At 39.2% G+C, this 23,829-nt stretch overlaps 2 protein-coding genes across 3 annotated transcripts in view; both read right to left on the bottom strand.

Moving 5' to 3' along the window:
* Positions 1 to 8: 8 nt before the first annotated feature.
* On the bottom strand, positions 9 to 15,923 carry lin9 (lin-9 DREAM MuvB core complex component). The gene is made up of 15 exons (XM_038287484.1): positions 15,810 to 15,923; positions 13,556 to 13,588; positions 13,174 to 13,265; positions 11,834 to 11,947; positions 11,263 to 11,393; positions 10,664 to 10,789; positions 10,387 to 10,544; positions 10,162 to 10,295; positions 9,926 to 10,054; positions 7,863 to 7,964; positions 7,698 to 7,778; positions 7,483 to 7,608; positions 7,185 to 7,367; positions 6,986 to 7,083; positions 9 to 991 (listed from the first exon to the last, which is right to left on the bottom strand). Exons 1-15 carry the CDS (start codon positions 15,838 to 15,840, stop codon positions 886 to 888), a joined length of 1,644 nt encoding a protein of 547 aa, XP_038143412.1. The 5' UTR covers positions 15,841 to 15,923; the 3' UTR covers positions 9 to 885.
* Positions 15,924 to 19,450: 3,527 nt separating this feature from the next.
* parp1 (poly (ADP-ribose) polymerase 1) overlaps positions 19,451 to 23,829 on the bottom strand; it is a 29,192-nt gene continuing 24,813 nt past the window's right edge. For both annotated transcript variants that reach the window (XM_038287519.1, XM_038287520.1), the window contains 2 exons: positions 20,797 to 20,911; positions 19,451 to 20,113 (listed from right to left, as the gene is read on the bottom strand). In XM_038287519.1, the coding sequence (XP_038143447.1) occupies positions 20,032 to 20,113; positions 20,797 to 20,911 (197 nt within the window). In that variant the 3' untranslated portion in view covers positions 19,451 to 20,031. The remainder of the gene's footprint in view (positions 20,114 to 20,796; positions 20,912 to 23,829) is intronic.

Consider the following 23,829-nt stretch of genomic DNA (forward strand, 5'->3'; position numbering starts at 1 on the left):
CCAAAAGCTTTGCAATCATATGTTTAATATAAAAAGAGGGAAACATTTATGTACAATTGCCCTGAGGCACTTTCATATACATTTGTACAGAACAAACAGGAAGGAAGTGTTGACTTGAGATCGCTAGAGTTAAGTCAATAATGCAGGCTTTTATTTATGAGGGGTTGCAGCAGCAGTAGCCATGCCTGAGGAGGAAATGCTAAGATCTTAGGGAGTAAAAGGCATCAAAACCCAACAATTCACCTTTATAAAAATACCAAAAATCTCTTTCAGTGCACACAAAAATTACCAAAAGAACATTTCTGAGCATACAGCAGAAATGTTTCTAAATAATTATACAATTATCTACAAATGGTTTTTATAAAACATTCTTTAACTTTCCCTGTGCTTGCTAACAGTGAAGCAACAGAACAAAACACTTACAGGGGGAAACATTAGGGATAGCAAATATTATTTTTTTTCCACAACCATACACATCTATGCAAAAATAAATAAATACAGACTATAAAAACTGTTAGAATCAATGTTTGGCACATGGAAACCAATAAATAAAACCCAAGAGCATGGAGATGTGATCTGTGGCAGGTGGATGTAGGGTTCAATGATAGATGGGAGACTGTTTCTGGCTTGTAATGGTTGGTTGGTTGGTTGCGCAAACATTTTCCATACAATAAAATAGGAGGGTAAAATACATGACACCTTCCCTCTGTTTGGATTCAAAACTCCGGAGTCCGGGCCAACTGTCGTCCAAAGTCAGGTGAGCCACAAGAGTCCATGTGGGCCACGTTTGTAGCCTTAAGAGCTCTGTTTTAAAGAGACGGCAGTAATGGGCCTCGCTTCGGTGTGTTCATGCACCCGTGTGTGTGGAAGGGAGGATGCAGGGACTCAGACTGCATTGGTGTTGTTGGCAGCGAACGCGTGCAGATTGCCCAGCTGACTCAGACCGCTCTGAATGTGTGACACGTGGATTTCCACGTTATTCTGAAAGCAACTGGGGAAAGAAGATGAACATAAGTTATTCAAAAATAATAAAGCAATGCCTCAGGATAGATGCCACATCCGCTAAACAACCAACACAAAGCAGTGCTCTGAAGTGGACTAAAAAGGTTTGCTGAATTATTAAAACTAGAATTCCCATGGCAGTCATTTTGATGGTTCTGAGATTTCAAAGTGAAATAACTTTATTTACATTAATCTAATGTTGGTCATGTTAAATGCCTTTTTCCTGTTTCTATATCCTTCATTTTCACATAGGTTTTTAAATAAAATAAATACTGAATTTCTATATTCAAATATTGAGTTCCGCGCTTTATAGAGTAGCCCAAGAAAAGCCTTGTTTTGGCTTAGAAAACATGCAAATTGAACCGGAAGGACAGGCTTTGATTAATTGCTTGCTTTCAGTAAAAAAAAAAAAAAAGAAAGTCTTCCATACTTCAATCTTAAAGTCATAGGGAAGCGGCTGTTACAATGGTTGCAGTCACGAATTATCCCGAGTGGTGCACGACTTTACACAAGTGAATAAAGTGAATGTGATTGGTCGATTATCAAGAGGGCGGGATTGTTGTGGTGGAAGGTTTGCAAGCAGTTTGGTTGTGATCGGTGTCTTGGAAGCATCTTGCTAACCAGTTAGCAACTTAGTGCTAGTAGGTCCCTAATGGGAAATTACATTGGGACCAATTAGCACTTAGCAACGACCCTGTATAGGAACGCTATGGACAGCGGAAATATGCAAGATGAGGAGAGTTTTGTGTCAGAGGTGGATGAGTCTCCTCCGTCATACATTTTTTATTTAGAGGAGGAAAGCGGGGATGAAGTTGTTATGGAAGATATATGATTGGCCAAATTTAGGTGTACAAGCTGACGTATAACTAACTGGCCTGCATAAAATAACAGAAAAAAACAGATTTTAAGAAAGGATTTTTTTTTTTTTATAGAAATTTTCTAACTTTAAGGACAATATCGTCTGATAAAGAGTACATTTATATACCGTACATGTTTAAGCCAGAATGATTTGACATTTAAATTAGGGCTGCAACAACGAATAGATAAAATCGATAAAAATTTACTTTTAAAAGAGTTGGCAACGAATTTAATCATTGATTAGTTGTGTCGCGCGATTAATGCGTCATCCGCCACCGCCGTCATCACATCCACTTGACTGAAACGGGGGAAGAAAAAAATATATGGCGGAGCGAACCAGCGCTGCAGGTGCAGTGTTGCCAACTCAACGACTTTTCAGACCCCTCCAGCGACTATTTTTCAAAAAAGCGACTAGCGACAAATCTGCCGACTTTTTACGGTGTCACTGGCGGCTTTTGGAGACTCTTACGTGAAAGCATGTATCGTTCCTACTAGGGCTGGGCGATAATTCAATAACGATATATATCGATCGATAGACGTGTGGCGCAATAGAAAAAAAGAGGGTCGATAAAAGTTCGATAAAAAAGAAAAGCAGTTTTCCTTCCTTCTCATTGTAGCCTAGCATGTAGGTTTATGCTAGTCACTGCTTCCTCCCAACCAATCACAATCGCGGACCCAGGCACGACGTCACCAAGCGCCGCCCTCTCAAACCACAACACAGCACATGAAGCTGTGCTGCAAGGAGAGGCGGAGGAAATTGTTTCAAAGAAAGGTTTTTGTAGTTCGGCAGTCTGGCAGTATTTCGGTCATGGCAAGTCGGACCAAAAACAAACCACAGTCATCTAGAAAATGTGTCGGGAACCAGTGAAAACCAGTCTGATAACGAAACCAACTTTTTTTTTATCATCTCAGCCGCTCACAGCCGCAGGAGTACGAGCTGTGTAGGGCCCGGTGCGGCTCTCCTCCGAGGAATCTTCGGAAAATATATATACACTACATTGCCAAAAGTATTTGCTCACCCATCCAAATTATTGGAATCAGGTGTTCCAATCACTTCCATGGCCACAGGTGTATAAATTCAAGCACCTAGGCATGCAGACTGTTTTTACAAACATTTGTGAAAGAATGGGTCGCTCTCAGGAGCTCAGTGAATTCCAGCGTGGAACTGTGATAGGATGCCACCTGTGCAACAAATCCAGTCGTGAAATTTCCTCGCTCCTAAATATTCCACAGTCAACTGTCAGCTGTATTATAAGAAAATGGAAGTGTTTGGGAACGACAGCAACTCAGCCACGAAGAGGTAGGCCACGTAAACTGACGGAGCGGGGTCAGCGGATGCTGACGCGCATAGTGCGAAGAGGTCGCCAACTTTCTGCAGAGTCAATCACTACAGACCTCCAAACTTCATGTGGCCTTCAGATTAGCTCAAGAACAGTGCGCAGAGAGCTTCATGGAATGGGTTTCCATGGTCGAGCAGCTGCATCCAAGCCATACATCACCAAGTGCAATGCAAAGCGTCGGATGCGGTGGTGTAAAGCACGCCGCCACTGGACTCTAGAGCAGTGGAGACGCGTTCTCTGGAGTGACGAATCGCGCTTCTCCATCTGGCAATCTGATGGACGGGTCTGGGTTTGGCGGTTGCCAGGAGAACGGTACTTGTCTGACTGCATTGTGCCAAGTGTAAAGTTTGGTGGAGGGGGGATTATGGTGTGGGGTTGTTTTTCAGGAGCTGGGCTTGGCCCCTTAGTTCCAGTGAAAGGAACTCTGAATGCTTCAGCATACCAAGACATTTTGGACAATTCCATGCTCCCAACTTTGTGGGAACAGTTTGGAGCTGGCCCCTTCCTCTTCCAACATGACTGTGCACCAGTGCACAAAGCAAGGTCCATAAAGACATGGATGACAGAGTCTGGTGTGGATGAACTTGACTGGCCTGCACAGAGTCCTGACCTCAACCCGATAGAACACCTTTGGGATGAATTAGAGCGGAGACTGAGAGCCAGGCCTTCTCGTCCAACATCAGTGTGCGACCTCACAAATGCGCTTCTGGAAGAATGGTCAAAAATTCCCATAAACACACTCCTAAACCTTGTGGACAGCCTTCCCAGAAGAGTTGAAGCTGTTCTAGCTGCAAAGGGTGGACCGACGTCATATTGAACCCTATGGATTAGGAACGGGATGTCACTTAAGCTCATATGTGAGTCAAGGCAGGTGAGCAAATACTTTTGGCAATATAGTGTATATTTTCAGTTCTGGGCAGTTTCCCACGTAGTTCTAACAATTGAGTTAAAAATGCTGAGGGGCCAGAAACTTCAAAGTAATAACTCAGGTTAAAGCAGGAAACGGGGGCGGCGGCGGCGGTGGGGGGGCATTTATTTATTTGTTATATTTATTTTGGTCACTTTTCTGGTCACTTAAGTTTATTCTTTGTCAGTATTTAATAACATAACTCAGGTCTCTTAAGTTATTTTTCTTTAAAACAATTCTGTTATGGTTAAAAAAGTTGGTTAAATAAAGATTTAATTCGAAGTCTGTGTTTGTGTTTTTTATTAAAATTAAATCATTTAGCAATATTATAAAAAGTCCAGGCAGAGCTGCACATAAAATATGGTTTCAAATCTTTTCAATAATTATCGATATCGATCAATATGCATTTTTTTTTATCGATAAGCTTTTTTTCTATATCGCCCAGCCCTAGTTCCTACTCTGCCGTGGGGCACCTCCCCCATCCTAACCCCGTTCTCCCACAGGAGTCCCTCTCAGCGCTGCAGTCAGAGCCGCAGGATTTTAGTGAGGAGTTTATCCTCAGCGTCCAGACTGCGAAGGAGGCGCGCATGCGCCGGCGCAAATTGATCACAATAATTAAAATAGCCTGCGCTTTGTAAAGTGAAAAAAGTCGTAACATGCAACTTTTGTAAAAACAAATTAACATGGCACGGAAGCACCACTGTTATGACGCAGCACCTGAAAAGAAAACATGTTGGAGCTGATCAGCAGGGTGAGTAACCGTGTTTGTTTCGTTTTAAAGTGGGAAAACGTAACGTTAGTTTCTCAGGTAGCTCATCTGATGCTTTCCTTACCTACCTACAGACAGTTACTTACAGACAGGGATAAGGTTGGCTACTTATTTTACTTTTAATTTCATTTGAATTAGCTTAAGCAGCGTTTATATTTTCTTTATAAATAAATTAACTTGCAAATTATGAGGGCAAGGCTTTTAAAAGTTTAAATCTTCTGGCAAAGATAAAGTAAAGAAGATCCTGCAATTTATGGAAGTAAAGCAGAATAAAATCCAGCAAGATCAGTAATATGTCAATTAATTATATGCCACATTCCCATGTAAATATCTGTCTTTGGAGGATGTGTTTTTTAGCACCCCTAGTTCTCTCATTTTTATTCCAAATACAATTTATAATTTGAATCACAGGGCTATTTTTATCTCTATGGTTAAGTATTTTCTCAAGTAGCAACTTTAACTGCTATACTTTCCTGTCTTAAAAGGCAGAATTCTTCTAGTCTAAAAAAAACTAATTTGTTGAAATGGGGGGATCTATTGTTTGAACCCCTTAGGGGCTTTTAAAAAGAAAATGTCTTTTTTTGCACTTTATGAAACAAAGTACCCTATATTTTGTGGATGTACAGCTACATTTCTCATGTAAGTTTGCGTAGTTTTAACACAAACATTTATTTTTCATATTGCACCAGTACAGTTAATGAGCAACCTGTACTTGTGTGCTTGTTTGTTCTGTCTAAAATGTTTATTTTGGAATAAAGAGGTTAGTATAAAAAATATTTTTTGTCCGATTCATCGATTAATCGAAAAAATAATCGGCCGATTCATCGATTTTTAAAATAATTGTTAGTTGCAGCCCTAATTTAAATATAATTTCCCTAAGACTTAAACAGGGCATTCCTTTGCAGCAAAAACAGCCTAGAACTGCTCAGGGAAGACTTTAAATCGGGTTACGACACAATAGAAATATTTGACCATTCGTGGGGTTAGATACTGATGCTGGATGAAAAGGCCTTGCTCACGGTTTCTGCTCTAATTCAAAGAGCACCTTTCATGTTCCCATATAGGGCTGGGTGATTAACTGAACTTAACCTTTACCTTCATTCACTATGGTAACCGGTTAGAATTTTCCAATGTTTGTAAAAGAAATAAAGTTAATTTAGCTGTTTTGCCTGTGTTCGCTGGTGGCTGATATTTCCTACCCCTTTAAGACCCGGCAGTGTGTGTGTATAATCTCGTGACTCCACAGATCCAGTCAGAAGCGTGTTCAAAGAGAATGAGCCCAGTGAAGAAGCGTCTAACACAGCATATTGTCTGATAAAGAATACATTTATATACATATTTAAGCAAGAATGCTTTGACATTTAAATATGACTCCCCTACGACTTTAAATAGAAAGGTATAGTTTTCTATTTTTATAAGGCTACTATGTTGGTCAAAAGACAATATTTTTTCTATGCTACAGAACATAAAACAAGAGGAAGAACATTTTCTGTATTCAGTCAATTCTAATAAACAGGTGTCCTGAAGTCTGCTCTGGTTAAAAATGACTAGATGTCCGAAATTAAAAACTAAAGAAATTAAACCGGTGAAGGAAGACTCTGCTTTCAGTGAAAATTTCAGTGAAAAAATATTTTTAACATACTTATCTGAATAAGTGTCAATAATGGCAGGCAAACATGTACCATTTATGATGTGAGGTGTAGTGGGCTGTACAAAATGATTGCAAAGGCTGGTAGATTGGACAGAACTGCTCTAAACCACTTTATTGTAGCCCTGGCTGAATGTTAAGTGGTGTTACCCAGCTGGACGGTGAGGCTAACAAAGATACAGAGAATATATTGTCTTATTTCCTGTCTTTACTGTTCAGCATATGAAAAAAAAAACTGAAAATCTAAAAACAATTCCCTAAAATTTGTAGATGTGATATGTAAAGTATTTAAGTGGTGTGAATCTTTAGAGGCACTGAGCACATATGATTAAATAATGAACAAAAAAGATTTTATTCACTTCAGGTTTTACATAAGAAGACAATAATAGGGAAGCTATATTTCCTCACTTTAAGTATAAAAGCAAAAACAGTAGAAAGAAACAGCTGTAGGCATTTTTTACCTGAGGTTGGATGGATCAATTGATGCTTTGATGTCATTCAGGGAATCCGTTAAAGATTTAAACTCAAATGAATTCAGATCTCCTCCATCTGCAAGACACTGAAACGAACCAGGAGAAAAATAAGGCTGTGCCACACTAGTAGAACCAGTCTAAGTCTGTAATGGGAGCCAGAGAGGAGAACAACAAAACTATCCTCCACCTTGATCTGTAGTAGCAACGCAGTGAGACTGGAGATAAGGTGTGTGAGGCCGGGGTTCGTTGCGCTCGGGTGCCCGTCCCTCTGCATGTTCCTCAGCTGCACCATCTGCTGAGCCTCTTCCTCGCAACGCCGCCGCAGGTCTGTGGGATGGTCTGCTGGAACCATGCCCTGATCAGGAGAGAGCTGGACACATAAACAGCTCTAAGTAACACAAAGTCCCTTCTGGTATACATTGTGGGATTTAAAAGAAATCTTATTTCCACAGCCTAAATAACTTGCAGTGGATCCTTTGACTTACTTCACAACAGAACTGCTGAACCTCTTGAAGCACCTTGTTTAGATCTTTATTGAGTTGCTCTAGCTCAAGAACAGTGGCAGCATATCGCTTCTGAAAGTCCAGGTCAATAGGCATGGAGTAGGACTTCTGAAAGGAGGAAAACACGCATGCAAATAGGTTAAGCTCGACTCCTTGGTCTTCTAAGGGTTTAAAGTTGCGTCAGTGAAAGACTTTACCAGTTTCTCTGCTTCTGTGTTCATTTCTTTTAAGTGCTTTATGTGTTCCTTTTTGATCATGAGGATTTTAGACAGCCTGGTCTGAAAAAGCAAAAAAAAACCTCAATGTGTTAAAGGTGGTGCTGATTTGGAATTATGCCATTTCTTTTGTCAGGAAATACTTACAACTTGGACCAGGAATTTTACAGGAAACCCCCCCAGTGTTTCTCTCTCTGTGCTGGGCACCTTGTTCGTCCACGGGGAAGCGTTCATGAGAGGATCGTTGTCCTGTTTTTTGAAAGTAGATTTTTTTTTTTATGTTTAGAAGTTTAGAAATTGCTTAGTTGTATAATGATGCCCTTTGGTTTATAGACTAAGACCAAAGAACCTATGCTGTTAAAAAAACAAGTATGACCTTAATTAAAATACTCAAAGAAATTCAAAGAACACTTTGTAATCAGAGTATAGAATCAAGTTAATTAAACTTCTGGGATATTGATTTGGTCAGGTAAGTAGCAGAGATGGTTGTTAATCAGTTTCAGCTGCGTTGGTGTTAATGAAATAAACAACAGGTGCACTAGAGGGGCAACAACGAGACGACCATCAAAACAGGAATGGTTTTACAGGTGGAGGCCACTGACATTTTTTCCCCTCCTCATCTTTTCTGACTCTTTTTCACCACTTTTTCATTTGGCTAGGGTCACTGTCACTACCGTTAGCATGAGGCGCTACCTGGACCCTACAGATGCACAGGCAGTCCAACTCCTCCAGGATGGCACATCAATACGTGACATTGCCAGAAGGTTTGCTGTGTCTTCCAGCACAATCTCCAGAGCATGGAGGAGATTCCAGGAGACAGGTAGTTACTCCAGAGAGCTGGACAGGGCCGTAGAAGGTCTACAACCCATCAGCAGGACCGCTATCTGCTCCTTTGTGCAAGGAGGAGCAGGAGGAGCACTGCTGGAGCCCTACAAAATGACCTCCAACAGGCCACTGGTGTGAATGTCTCTGACCAAACAATGAGAAACAGACTTCATGAGGGTGGCCTGAGGGCCCGACGTCCTCTAGTGGGCCCTGTGCTCACTGCCCGGCACCGTGGAGCTGGATTGGCATTTGCCACAGAACACCGGAATTGGCAAGTCCGCCACTGGCGCCCTGTGCTTTTCACAGATTACAGCAGGTTCATCCTGAGCACATGTGACAGACATGAAAGGGTCCAGAGAAGCCGTTGAGAATGTTACGCTGCCTGTAACATCGTTAAGCATGTTTGGTGGTGGGTCAGTGATGTTCTGACCTGTACAGGCTAGACAACGACACCCTGACTGCCATTAGGTATCGGGATTAAATCCTTGCACCCATTGTCAGACCCTATGCTGATGCAGAGGGTTCTGGGTTCCACCTGGTGCACGACAATGCCCGGCCTCAAGGGGCGAGTGTATGCAGGCAGTTCCTGGAGGATGAAGGAATTGATACCATTGATTGGCCCCCACGCTCGCCTGACCTAAATCCAATAGAACACCTCTGGGACATTATGTCTTGATTCATCCGACGCTGCCAGGCTGCACCTCAGACTGTCCAGGAGCTTAGTGATGCCCCGGTCCAGATCTGGGAAGAGATACCCCAGGACACCATCCGTCGTCTCTTTAGGCACGTGGGGGCCATACAAATTACTGAATACCATTTTGAGTCGCTGCAATGAAATTTCAGCAAAATGGACTAGCCTGCTGCATCATTTCTTCACTGTAATTTTTAGGGTGTCTGAATTCAGCCCTCTGTAGGTTGATAATTTTCATTTCCATCAAATGATGTGGCATCCTTTTGTTCCTAACACATCACCCAGTCCATATCGGTATATATAAACAGCATGATTTCTTTCCCCATTGAGATCTGATGTGTTTTCAAAGTGTTCCTTCATATTTTTGAGCAGTGTAGTTTGGAACAATGCTCTTCTAGCTGTTCCATCTTCACGAGTCGTTTTCCACAATGGTGGTCATACGAACAAGACAAGCTGGTAAGTTACCAAACAGGACATACAGATAGTGGCCATCAGTTGGATGAGGAAAGGGAATGAATAGTAGCAAATATTGGAATAGTAGCAAATATGATAAGCTAGCCAAGTAGGAAAGAGATTTATTTGATACAATCTTGAATAAAGTTTGTGTTTGCTATTTTAAAAAAATTCTACAGGAACTGTTTTAACAAACAATGTGAAAAAAATAACCCAGAAATGTCATCATTTGAAGGTTTACCATTTGAACAGGAGTGGTAACAGTTGGGTAGGGCGGTCGAGGAGGAGTCATGAGGTTCTGCATGTAGCGTGAGGACCGATGCTTCTGTGCGAAGGCAGAGATGGGCATCGTCTCATTGGGCTCATTGCTCTGATAAACACAAACATAATTCAGTAAAAAAACTTTTGCACTTGTTAAGAGTAGTTTGACTGCTTTGGTGTTATTTCATCAGTAACAGATGAAGGCAAACACTTTACCAGGACTTCGTAATCAGGCACAGTGTGAGTTCCCAGGCCGTTGCGGTCGAAGGTGACACGATAAGTTGCAGCACTGGTGTCAACGGCATCAATCTGCCCGGTGAAAAGGCCGTCATGGACCCCTCGAAGCCGAGCTGGTAAACAAACAAAAAAAAATCTATTTGATTACAGTCGTTGGACTGAGGTGGGATTCCTCTCTGCGGGCGTTCATCCCAGTCATCTAACCTGTGACTTTCGTTCCTATGATGAGTGGCAACGGGATTTCATCAGGAAGGTCTTTGCAAGTTGAAACATCTGACAACTTTCTTTGCTGTAGGAGCCGCATCTTCTGACGCTTCTGTTTCAGAGCTGTTCGCTCTTCAGCAAAGAAGGCTGACGAACACCTAGGGAAGCCAAGAAAGCGATTTGACTTTTTGCCTTTAGATTTCAGAGCTATTCAGGACAAAACATGAATAAATGAAAATCTGATGATTAATCCTTAATTGTACAGATCAGAGCGTACCGCCTCGGTTTCCCCATCAGCCTCCTGATTGTTCCCCACTCAACTCGAGTCAGTTTTCTTGTTTTCAGGTTGGGAAAAGATTCCTTGAGGCACAAACAAAATTCATTGTCGCCTTCAAAGAGAGGTCTGGAAAAAGAAAGAAGGGTGGAAATTATTTCATTACTAATTCATAACATGTTTATACTTCACAAAGATACATATACATTTTCAATAAATTATATTCACATTTATTTTGCTTTAATGGTGAGATGTAATATTTAATTCTTGAATGTTTTTTCATTAGCTGTAAGAGGAAAAAAAAACGTTTTAATAAAACTAAATGGTTTATAACAGTGTATTTTAATAATCTTCATGGTTTTCTCTGAGATTTCATAGTTACTGAAACTAACAAAGGTTTAAATAGTTGGATTTGGTGAATATGACTGTACATAAATGGTTAACAGGATGATAATGTTCATGTGTTCAAACTAAGCTACAGTTTTCTGTATCAATTGTGGCTAAAATGACAACCAGAGCTCACATCTTTTAAGCGTTAACCATCATGTATCGTTTATGTATAGCAACATTCAAAATATTCACAAAAAAGGGTGAGAATTTACCTGTCAATATTGGAATAAAACCATTCATAGATGCACCATTTATGAGCCTTTGGTAGCTTTAGGAGGTTTCTCAATCTCAGGCCTATTTTTTGTGACGCCTTCTTATCTGGTGTTATGATGTTAGAAAACTTCTGCAAAACAAGTAAAAAAAAAAAAAGAGTAATTCAAATGACAATAAAATAACCATTTATTTTATCAACTCACGACAATGCTAATTTGTAGCAGCAGGAAAAATTAATGATTTTTAAAGGGTAACCATGGAAAAACAAACTTTGTCACAGAAGAAGGTAGATCAATTTAAAATATGTATAAATTCTTAGTTTGTTTGAAGAAACGGTCAAAATTAGGGAGTTGAGGTCTTTCTTATGCAACTTTTAATGAATTTTAGCAGTGTCAATACTTGTTTTTAGTTGCCAAGTTTCAGTGAAGTCCAAAATATAATATCTAGAGCCGAAATAATTACTGTCACTTTGCACCTTTCCAGACATGAGGCATTTTCAAAATGTACCAGACTATGAAGGTAGGTATGAATACCTCAGTTCTCCTCTGTAATTACGAAGAAGCTTTTCACCTGTGGTGTAGTGGAGACTCTCTGGCTCCTCCGAGGAGATCTGGAGGTGATTCGCTGCTGCGGAGGTTCATCTTCATCCCGAAACAAACGGCTTCTCTTTGAACTCCGTGTGGGCTGCGGAGACAAATGGAAGCTTTCACAATCCTGCTGATCTAACAGATTATAGTAACAGAACCTCACACGGAAACATGGACACTGTCCGTCTGGACAAAATCTCACCATGCATAACACTGGACTGTTGTCAGCTAAATAAGAACTCATGATAATAAAAAATCTTTTGTAGCTTTATAATCATTCTGTTTGAGAACATGGAGCATAAATCCACACTTAGAAAAATACAGACTGCAAAGAATAAAAAAAAATAATTTCAGCTGATTTTCAGTTATACACTTTTAAGTTACACAGAGTACTTCCCTTATAAATGTGATGCAAGTAAAATACAATTAAAGACAAAGGAGAGATGGAGATTGACTTCAGGAGAAGACCCCCACCTCACTCCCCCGTGAACATCCAGGGGCAGGGCATAGAAACCGCGAAGAGTTTCAAATACCTTGGTGTTCATGTCAACAATAAACTGGACTGAACTCATAACACAAACACCCTAAACAAGAAGGGCCAGAGGCTCCTCCACCTCCTGAGGAGGATGAGGTCTTTTTGAGTGAGCAGGCCCCTGCTTAAAACTTTCTATGACCAATGGCCTCAGCCCTCTTCTACGCTGACGTCTGAAAGAGACTGAATGAGCTGGTGCGAAGGGCCACTTCTATCCTGGGCTGCGCTCTGGAGTCGGTGGAGGAAGTTGCCGAGAAGAGGGTGCCGTCCAAGCTTACATCCATCATGGACAACACCTTCCACCCCCTGCACCAGACTGTAAAGGAGCTGAGCAGCTCCTTTAGTAACAGACTTATATGCCCAGTGTAAAAGTGCCATTAATCTTTACAATGCCACTGCTCTATAACCTGGTGTAATAACACTGCAATAACTCATACTATTTATCTATTTAACAAACCAGAAACAGCACTTTACCTGCCACCACTTTACTGTACATAAGATACTGTACATATGCACCTTAAATCTCTCCTTTATGTTTTACCATCCACTGGGTATATATGTCTTGATGCACTGTAAATAGTTTATGCAACTTTTATTCCTTTGTGCACCTTCTGTTTCTTTATAAAAGCTGATGTCACAAGTGAATTTCTCCATTGTAAGATCAATAAAATTCTATTGTTCTATTGTGTTCTGACTTTTTTTCCCCATAACAATAAATACCAATTTGGATTCAAATAGTTATCAGGCATTGCCCTTAATCATAATATTAGGACCCTCCTCTTCCCTCCTACCGTTTCCATTGTGACGGAGGAATGTCGCCCCCTGGTGTTGTGAGCTCTCGTGAAGCTGTTCTTCTCATTTAATGTGTTGGACAAACTGCCCTCTGTAAAAAAAGTCAGGTGGTTATTTAAAAAAAACATCACTACCAAACCCAGATGACGGGTTTAATAGTAGAAAAAAAATGTTTTTTTCTCCCCTCTAAAGCATCAACACAATATTACTATCACAATTTAAAACCACAGTAAAACAACAATTTACAAATCAGATCATAGGTTTGAAGGTTTTTTTTTTCCCACAGCCAATAAACACCTCTAACTATAAGACAGACCAAATACACAGCATGCAAACTAAAGCAGGAGAAAAACTGTAGAGGCAAACAAACTGACAACAAACCTTTTAGACTGACGAGGGCCTCTGCTGAGGAACCTGTTGTAGAAAGAATGAACTATATGAAAATGATAGCAATAAACGACACACAAAAGTAAAAGCTGTGGTGAAACAGTGAACCAGACCAGCTGATAACTGCACATTAAAGATGTAGAGAGAAATTTTACATTTTCTCCAAATATAGTATTTTTTTTTTTTTACACATGCTATAGGTCTCCCAAATAACATCCCTTATGGTAAGAAGTTGTTACTAAAACACTTAAAAGATTTAAAAGCAAGCATTTTTACTATTAAAGCAGAGTGTAAAACTATATTCAGAAGAAACTAAAAGAAATTCAACATATCTCAAAGGACAGTAATTCTACAGAGATGTCAGCTCAGCTGTTCATAAAGGAGGAGATCGACTAGAGCAGATTATAGGGAAGTCAACAAAGTTGCTCACGTTCAACGTTTAAAAGTTTGATTTTTTGGTCACATGACATGATAAATCAGAAAGTTGTGAGTATTTTGGAAATCTTACCATTTTATCTATGGTTCTTCTTTATTAAAGGAAAGGGTTTTTATATATATTTGATCGAGTAACATAAAATTCCATTAAAATTATAAAGACAGGCTTTAAAATCCAATAAGATAAAGGATTTTGCCTGTGGGCTAATATTAGTTTAGCACTTACACAAGAAAACCCAGAGATTGCAGCTGATCATGTAAAGTTGACTCGTTTTGTGCTTGTACTGAAACATATCTGCACTGGGGCTGAAACAATCTGATTAATGGTGATTAAAGGATTATTGAAATAATGGTCAACTAATTTAGTAATCGATTAATCGTTAACTAGAGTGTAGAGACTCTAAAACAGGCTTTTAGCTGACAGAGCAACCCACTTCAAGCAGTAATTACATCATTTTGTCTGTCAATATGCTCTATCTAGAACGCCTCGTGTGGAAAAGTTTCACTTGGTTTTCTTCTTTAAGGAGGTTTTTGCTATCTGATTAATAATCGATAAATCGAATAAATAACCGACAGATTTATGAATTTCGTTAGTTTGCATAGTTATACACTACTTCAAATACAAAGATACATAGCTAGTTGAGAAGGAAATCGGCTGCAGGGCTGGGTAACATTTATTTCTCTCTCTCCAACTTTCTTTTTAATGATCTTTAACATTTATTCTTCAGATCTTCCCTGATGTTATTTTTAAAAAAGGTACTCAGTTCAACTTAGTATTGTTAAGTCACTGACAGATCAGTGATGCTGAGAGAAATTCTGCCCATAAACTGGGATTTTCTGAGAAGCTGGCTGGTGTTTTAAATATAATTCTCTTAACACTGAATAGTTGACCTAGTTATAGTTTCACAAAAGTAGAGACAATATCTTATTTATACCTCTCAAAATATTAATTAGAAACAACAAAACCAACTTGTCCCCAAATTAAAATAAATCAATAACTGGAATAATCTCAGCTACCAGTGTTGCAATAAATGATAAATAGATTTTATGCTATACTTTTCAGATAGAAATTAATCTATAGGGATATCCTTAAATTAATTACATATAGATCTCCAGAACCACTGACTGATCCTAGGCGGACCTGTTCACAGTGACAGCATCCGAACAGTTTAATCACAAATAGCTGACGGATTCATTGAGGCCTTAACCCCCAGGATTCAGCTGTCAAATGGCTGTAACGTAATAAAACGGCATTAAAGCAGATAACGTTAATGCGTTATAATGCGCTTATAAAATTTAGCTGACCCACAAACGACAGTTTCAGATGTTAGCAGACAAAACACTAAATTAAGTCAAACGTATCGTCTATATAGGTAAGAATGACCGTAGCTAACAAACCGTTTGGACTGAACTAAGCAACCGCCAGAAAGAGAACTAAAACTATATCCAAGTACACAAATTAATACGCTATAGCTACCTTCATCTTTGTAGTTCTTTTGTTATTGCTAATAGGGTCTTGAAGTTAGCATCGGTTAGCTCCAAGCTAAGCTAATGGTATTTGTTTATCCGGTTGGGTTGAAAACTTGTTCAACTCTAACGTTAGCTTTGGCTAGCCTGCCGTGCTAACAAATGGTAGCTGACTAGAACAAACCGGCAAATCTAGGTTTATATCGGACCTTATTAAGTCAAACCAAGACAGCAGTATTTATTTTACATGAATGCAACGTTAGCATTTCGTCCGCTCTTTATATTTTCACCACAGCACCCCGTCTGGTTAAAGCTGCAAAACTGTGAAAATTGTGTTTTTACTCACTCTCATCTAACAGCTGGTCCATCTCCGCCATCTTGAATTAGCCGCGCTGCTTTTTCAAAGACGTTGTCAAAATGCATTCTGGGTGGGAAATCTGTGTGGAGGGCGATTTGAGGGGATAAACATTGAATAAAAAAACCCTGCTCCTTGGAAGTTGTTTTATTTGATTTAATTATGTCATTTACTAACTTTACCTTACACACATTCGCAATTTGAGTTGTAATTTTGACCGGAAACGGTTGAAATATGTCAGGAATAATAACAAACCCAGATTCAACCCAGCATCACTGCAAACCGATCAAATATTCTGGGATCTACAAATTGTTATCATTTATTACACATACCTTAATTTAATTTTCCTAACTAAAACCGAGTGTGACACATAGTTCTGAAATACATCATAATAAAAGTAAAACATTTTTAGATTATGAGATTAAAGCTGATGACAATTGTAAACGGTTAGAAACCAGACATTTTGAAATAATCCACCTTATAAGACCTGATAAAGAATTTAGGTTCAGGTAATTTAGTTTGAAAAATACGAGTTTTCTATAATGCACTAGTCAAACAAAAAACCTGACAAAAGTCATGTTGCTTAATAGAGTAATGAGGCAAAAACTGCAAATTACATTGGAAAATTTTATAGTAGAAGAGCAGAAGGCTCTTTGTCAATTAAATCAAAATAATCTATACATCTGGACTGGATGATGCAGAAAATGGATTTTCAACTAATGAGATTAACACCCCAACTCTACTTTATCCATGGTAAATAGCACTACTAAGGTGATAACAGGGGAACAAGTCTAAATAAGTACCACTTGATTTAAAAAAAATGTAATGTCAGATCAACAAACCTCACGGTAAGCATTGTAAAAAGCATTATAGGCAGCACCTAATCTGTATCATCATCAACCGTTTAAAAAAATCTCTTTCAGACGATCTATTGAAATGGTGTCAAATGTTTTGCTTGGAGGTAAATTATGGTTTAATAAAATAGAAATTGGAAACTCCACAGTAAATTCCACAAATTTGTTAATGTTAAATATTGTCTAAGAACATTGACTCTTTTAGTTATTACAACAATTGGAATTAGATATACACTATGTAGAGTGTTAATTTAACACTAATTCAGAGTGGGACCAAATGCACAATGACTGGTGTTAAATTTAACTCTTAGTGTTAATTTAACACTGCAACATTAACTTGATAATTCTAAATAAAATGCCCCAAAACCACCTTTTGACTTATGTGTAGATTCCTTTGCAGTGCCATCTATTCTTATATGTATAAATTTAGCTTTGCTGTAAAAAGATATAAAGTGAGCAAAACTAGCATTGTGTCTTATTTCAAATTGGTGACAGCAGCCTTTACTTTTCAGTCATCTTGAGCCTTAATTGCTTCTTAAATTTGTCTTATTTTGCAAAATCACTTAAGAACGTTTACCTAGTATGGAAAATTCCAGGCTTTATTACTAATATAATATTGACAAAATCATAACTGTCTGCTATTCCTAGCCTGCAGCTAAAAAGAACCTGCAATATTTTTTAAAAATATTGAACACATATTTGAATTAAATCTACAATGTACAGAAACTAAAACATACCTGCTGCAGAAAAAAAACAATGTTCCATTAATGTCACTTGTATGTGGAGATTATTTGGATATATGACATTAAATTGCTAAAAAGAAACTACATTTGTATTTAAAAGCACAATTGTTTGCAAAGGTAACCAGAGCAGCTGAGGAAAGCCAGGAGCCACATACATCTTTGGAGTTGCAGGTTGTAGATTTAGTGTAAGCAAACAATATCCAGTATGAAGTAGAGACTGACATTTTTTCGGGAATCCCATGTGTCACGGGATTCCCGTGGGATGGGAGTCAGTATTAGTAACGATCACGGGATTGGGACGGTACAGGATTAAACATTAACGGGAGCAGACGGGAGCGGGAGCAAACCAATAGTAACTTCCGCTCTGAGTTTTTCACCCGCGCTCAAAAACAACAAGAATGGGAGTGGTGCAGGAGCGGGAGTCATTCTGAATGGGAGCGGGATGGGAGTGGGAGTAATTTCACCAGGAGTGGGACGGGACAGGATTTAGATTTCTACTCTGGCCCGGGATCGGGACGGGACACCATTTTTTTCTGTGGGAGTGGGACGGGACATGAGTGAAAATCCAATCCCGTGTCAGTCTCTAGTATGAAGCAAGGTGATGGAAGCATCCTTCTTTGGAGATGCCTTTATTCAGCAGGGATGCCTCTCAGGGTTGAGAAAAATATGGATGAAACTAAATACAGGGTAATACTGGGAAATAAGCAAGACTATAAAGAGAGTGGGTTAGAGGTTCGTATTTCTGTAGGGTGATTGAACTTCAGATAGTTTAGATCAAAGCATTTTTGAGTGTTGGTATGACGCTTAGATGTTCTGATTCTGATTGCATAAATTTCAACCCTGTAAAAACACCCCAGCAGTAAAAACAATGAAAAGTTGTTCTATGAAATATTTTCTTTTCCATGTAGCCCTGTGTTGACCAGTTTTATAAAATCACACCCAGATTTGTGGGTACCCCCCTTAAATGACCTTGACACTTTTATAAGTCGCTTTGAGGATTATATAAGGTACATTTTAAGAGTCACAAATCAACTTTAATATCTAGTTAAAGGAGAAGTTCGGTTTTTTACACTTTAAGCCCATTTTCTGTAGTGTCCAGGATGAAATCGAATGATCGACACCAAAAGTGAGACAATTGCTCCTGTCTCTGCTTTTTGGCTCATTTAGAATCACCCCCTGGCTGCTTTAGAATGGCTTGCATAGAGCATGTCCGATAATGTCCTTAAAACAACCTTAAACGTTCTTTTTTTTTAAATATGCTACTCACCGGGTCGTCAGCGCTGTTCAATTACGTTCCAAAAAAAGTTTCGTAAAGAAAAAACGTTCCTGTAGTGTTTTATTTAGCATTTTGTAAATCCCATTGAGTTCTGTTGGAATAGTCAATATTCCCCTGCCACCGGAAACGGAAATGGGGCCTGTTTACACAGTTGTAGTCTTTTCGCTTCACTCTGTGTACTCCGACGTCGAGGTGCTAACGTCTCTGTTAAACACTTTAAAAAACTCTGAAAATGGAATACGAAAGGTGGATTCTTGATTCTCGACGTCGGAGTACACAGAGTGAAGCGAAAAGACTACAACTGTGTAAACAGGCCCCATTTCCGTTTCCGGTGGCAGCGGAATATTGACTATTCCTACAGAACTCAATGGGATTTACAAAATGCTAAATAAAACACTACAGGAACGTTTTTTCTTCACGAAACTTTTTTTGGAACGTCATTGAACAGCGCTGACGACACGGTGAGTAGCATATTTTAAAAAAAGAACGTTTAAGGTTGTTTTAAGGACATTATCGGACATGCTCTATGAAAGCCATTCTAAAGCAGCCAGGGGGTGATTCTAAATGAGCCAAAAAGCAGAGACAGGACCAATTGTCAAACTTTTGGTGTCGATCATTCGATTTCATCCTGGACACTACAGAAAATGGGCTTAAAGTGTAAAAAACCGAACTTCTCCTTTAATATCACTACTAGTGTGGCCAGTTCTACTACCTGAGCCAGTTCATGACCAGTGAGATCAGTAAGAATAAAGACAAATGTTTTAGGATGTACCTTGTTTTATTGCAATGAGGTTTAAGCAGGAAAAAATTAACCTTTAAAGGGGAAGACGGCTTTAGATAGAAAGAAACTAACCAAATATTTACATGTCAAACTTTTAAACAGTCTACAAAATGCTTAACAGATTGTAATGTTAGAAAAAAAACATGAGAACAGGTAAGCATGCAGATGTCCTGGTCAGAGTTCAGAGCACGTTTTAAATGTGAACAAGGCGTCTTATCGAGTCACTTAATTAAACATTATTATATTCCTCTTTATGACCATTAATTCCTGAAAAACCGGGTTTATCATTAGACTTCTTCCTTCACTGTTGTGTCCACGGCTCATGAACTAACTCTTGATGTCCAGTGTTATGAGAACGCCCCAGTGGCTTTTATCTACTGTATTCTAACAAACGCTGCTGGCTACAGATCCTGGTGAAAAACAAAGAAAATGAAACTATTTCACATGGACACGATGGGGGCATAGAACAGCATCACATAGGCATTGCTGAAGAGAATTAAGCCAAGACTGATGCAACTTATTTTCCTTGAAGGGTTCCGATCCAGTCCTTTTTTGTTGTTTACCACAGAGACGTCTGGTAGTTAAACCTGATCTTTAGGAGATACTTCAAGTTTATTTGAGCCACATCATATACGATGTACCTGGAGGAGTGATGGTTAAGGAAAGCAGCATGGGTAATGTAGTCAAGTACACAAGAAATGAGTTATAAAGGGAAGCTACTTATGTCATAGCCTACATTCAGAGAACTGGTTAGAACGAGATGATCAACAAAGACAGGGATTCACCTTCTGTGTTTTATACCGTTTTTTTATAGTGCTTTTGGGGATTTTTAGCAAAATTTTCAGATTTAAATTTCCAGAGATTGCAGCTGTTATTCAAACGTAGCAAAACAATATATTCCTAATAGTTTTATAGATTTGGATAAGTGAGCTATAAGGAAAACCTTAAACCATACCAAATGGACAAGACAGACAGTTGGGTCTGAGTTGACAGATGGACAAAGGCACTTGAGTATTTAAGGTGTGGTGGTTGCGTTTCAACATTTTCGATTTTTCCATCATGGGGATAATAAACACTGAATAAATTCTGGACATAATAATGTTTGGTTTTTTCCTCCAAACCTATACAGACCTGATAAACAGTCAAATTTGTTCCTCTGAAATGAATATTCCGCAATAATTTACCTGCTATCCTGTTCCTGCTGTCCAGAAACAACACAAAAAAGTAACCAACAGAGAGAAGCTGGGCAAAAAACAAAACAAAACCTGTAGGATTATTTAACAAAAACATTAAATTCATAAGGCGGGAGATGAATAAAGGATACTCGTTGTACAGTAGACTTGTGTCATCAATGTTAGTGTTGACTCCTTTACCCAGAGGTACTTGTACCCCATTCAAAGTGACGGAAGCATTCGGATCAGGAGCGGTTCTACCCAAGCCTGTAGGGATTGGAATTCATTAAGAATGAGAGTTTAAAAAAGAAGACAAAATAAACTGAATATAATCAACAAAACCTAAAGATCAAACCATTTGATTTCGTTTGTAAAATGCATTAAAATGAAGGTTTATTACAGTAGAAGCACAATCTCACACTGAAAATCTTAGTAAAATCATATTACTTTATTTAAAAAAAAAACTATAATAAATCAATGGGTTTAGTAAAACCACCAGATCCAAACATTGGCACCATGCCTAAAAATGCTAGTAAAATATAATTTGAGCCAAAAAAAAGTCTGTTTTAGACTAGTCCAGAAAAAAGATTTATATAATTTTTACAAAAATAGATAAAAATGTTCTGTTTTTCTGAATTAAAGAGATCACGCTGCTGATCATGATTTAATAGAGGATGTTCTGTTACTGTTTGCATTGCTGATTTCAAGGCAAGAGATGCCTTTCATTTAGAGAAGCTTGAACATGTTATCCATTTATATTTACTTTCTTTTAGGATCTCCTAGTTATGTAGATCACCATTAGTTTGTGGACTTGGTACGGTTGTTTCCCCCTTCCTCTTCTCGTCACAGTTTAGCTTTTTTATTCAGATTTCCTTTTAAACTTATCTTGTGAATTCAATAAAAAACAAAAAAAGTTAATTTTTTCCCCCCTGGGTGAATGAATTATGCTTCCATATGAAACATTTATTTCATTTATATAAAACATTGTTCCCTTTGGCTATCATACTGGTCAGCAAGAACAGGGCATTTCTAATGGTTATTCCTCAAAATAAGAAAAAAAAAAGATGACATTGTAATCTGTGGTAGGAGAGGGTAAAAAGTAGAGGAAAAATACAGGAAAATAATAAAAAAAAAAGAATAAAGATCAGCCGTAACAAGACTTAATACATGTAAGGAACCAGAGAGATTAGAGCAGAGCAACAGAGGGTGAAAAGACGAGAAGAAGGACTGGAGCAGAGATGAGGAGGTGCTTCTCTTTAGGAGTAACCAGGGTGAATAAGATCATGCAGGCGGCTCATGTTAGATGTTTTGGAGATAAAGTCTGAGGCCAGACTGAGATGGTTTGGACATTAACAAAGGAGGAATAGTCAGGAGACCTAAAAGAGATTTACGGGTGGAAATGAAGGTAGCTGATGTGACAGAAAAAGATCTAGGGGACAGATTTAAGCCCAATTTCCACTACCCTTTTGAAACCACGCTGAGAACGGTCCGAGCACGGTAGCAGTTACCAGTTGAGTGTTAATGGAACACAGCTGAACTGGACCGTGCAGACACAACCAAACCGCCGTAATCTAGTACTAGTTCATCAGTAGGGCTCTGCACGGTTTAGATGTGGCTCGGTTCTTCAATAACAAAGAGCCTTGAGCAGACCACATCATCTCCTATTTACAGTAACCTGACTTATTTCGTGGATATTCTGCCATGTCCAGCTTTGCTATTCACAGATCCCTTCCCCTGTTCACAACATAAACTTCCTTTCAGCCTTTTAACAATAAATGGCGTCAAAAGAGCGTGGCGCGACCTGAGATGATGCCGAGACCAAGGCTCTTATTAAAATGTTGGTGAAGGACGCTATCCAGGCACTTAAGTTCCTGAATGTCATGGGTGCCGCCATTTTAGTTTGCGTAATTTCCGCATTGAGAGTTGCAGTATCGTGGACCGCGGATAGGAGGCGAGGAACCCAGCTAGCGTGATGTGTAATTGGCTCTAATAACCAAGCTAGGTACGGATCGGTTTCAGAGGGGTAGTGTAAATGGGGCATCGGATGGAGACAGATAATTCGCTGTGAAAAGCTAAAAATCAGAAGATGAGTGTGATCTACAGGTGCTGGTCATAAAATTAGAATATCATGAAAAAGTAGATTGATTTCAGTAATTCCATTTAAAAAGTGAAACTTGTATATTATATTCATACATTACATACAAACTCATATATTTCAGATGTTTATTTGGTTTAATTTTGATGATTACAAATGACAACAAATGAAAATCTCAAATTCATCATATCAGAAAATTAGAATATTGTGAAAAGGTTCAAAATTGATGGCCCCTGGTGCCACACTCTAATCAGCTAATTAACTCAAACCACCTGCAAAAGCCTTTAAATGGTCTTTCAGTCTAGTTCTATAGGCTACACAATCATGGGGAAGACTGCTGACTTGACAGTTGCCCAAAAGACGACCATCGACACCTTGCACAAGGAGGGCAAGACACAAAAGGTCATCGCTAAAGAGGCTGGCTGTTCACAGAGCTCAGTGTCCAAGCACATTAATAGAGAGGCGAAGGGAAGGAAAAGATGTGGTCGAAAAAAGTGTACAAGCAAGAGAGATAACCGCACCCTGGAGAGGATTGTGAAACAAAACCCCTTCAAAAATGTGGGGGAGATTCACAAAGAGTGGACTGCAGCTGGAGTGAGTGCTTCAAGAACCACCACACACAGACGTATGAAAGACATGGGTTTCTGCTGTCGCATTCCTTGTGTCAAGCCACTCTTGAACCACAGACAGCGTCAGAAGCGTCTTGCCTGGGCTAAAGAGAAACAGGACTGGACTGCTGGTGAGTGGTCCAAAGTCATGTTCTCTGATGAAAGTAAATTTTGCATTTCCTTTGGAAATCAAGGTCCCAGAGTCTGGAGGAAAAGAAGAGAGGCACTTCATCCACGTTGCTTGAAGTCCAGTGTAAAGTTTCCACAGTCAGTGATGGTTTGGGGTGCCATGTCATCTGCTGGTGTTGGTCCATTGTGTTTTCTGAGGTCCAGGGTCAACGCAGCCACATACCAGGAAGTTTTAGAGCACTTCATGCTTCCTGCAGCTGACCAACTTTTTGGAGATGCAGATTTCATTTTCCAACAGGACTTGGCACCTGCACACAGTGCCAAAGCTACCAGTACCTGGTTGAAGGACCATG

Source organism: Cyprinodon tularosa, unplaced genomic scaffold, assembly GCF_016077235.1.
Source record: "Cyprinodon tularosa strain WSP-4 unplaced genomic scaffold, ASM1607723v1 ctg24, whole genome shotgun sequence".
In the NCBI taxonomy this organism is placed as follows: Eukaryota; Metazoa; Chordata; class Actinopteri; order Cyprinodontiformes; family Cyprinodontidae; genus Cyprinodon; species Cyprinodon tularosa.

Excerpts from the sequence above, each read along its gene's own strand:
- lin9 (XM_038287484.1), bottom strand. The coding sequence starts at position 15,840 with ATGGCGGAGATGGACCAGCTGTTAGATGAGA. Across the intron at positions 13,266-13,555 it reads GGCCCTCGTCAGTCTAAAAG|AGGGCAGTTTGTCCAACACA; the intron begins GTTTGTTGTCAG and ends CTTTTTTTACAG. Across the intron at positions 11,948-13,173 it reads CCTCCGTCACAATGGAAACG|CCCACACGGAGTTCAAAGAG; the intron begins GTAGGAGGGAAG and ends TTGTCTCCGCAG.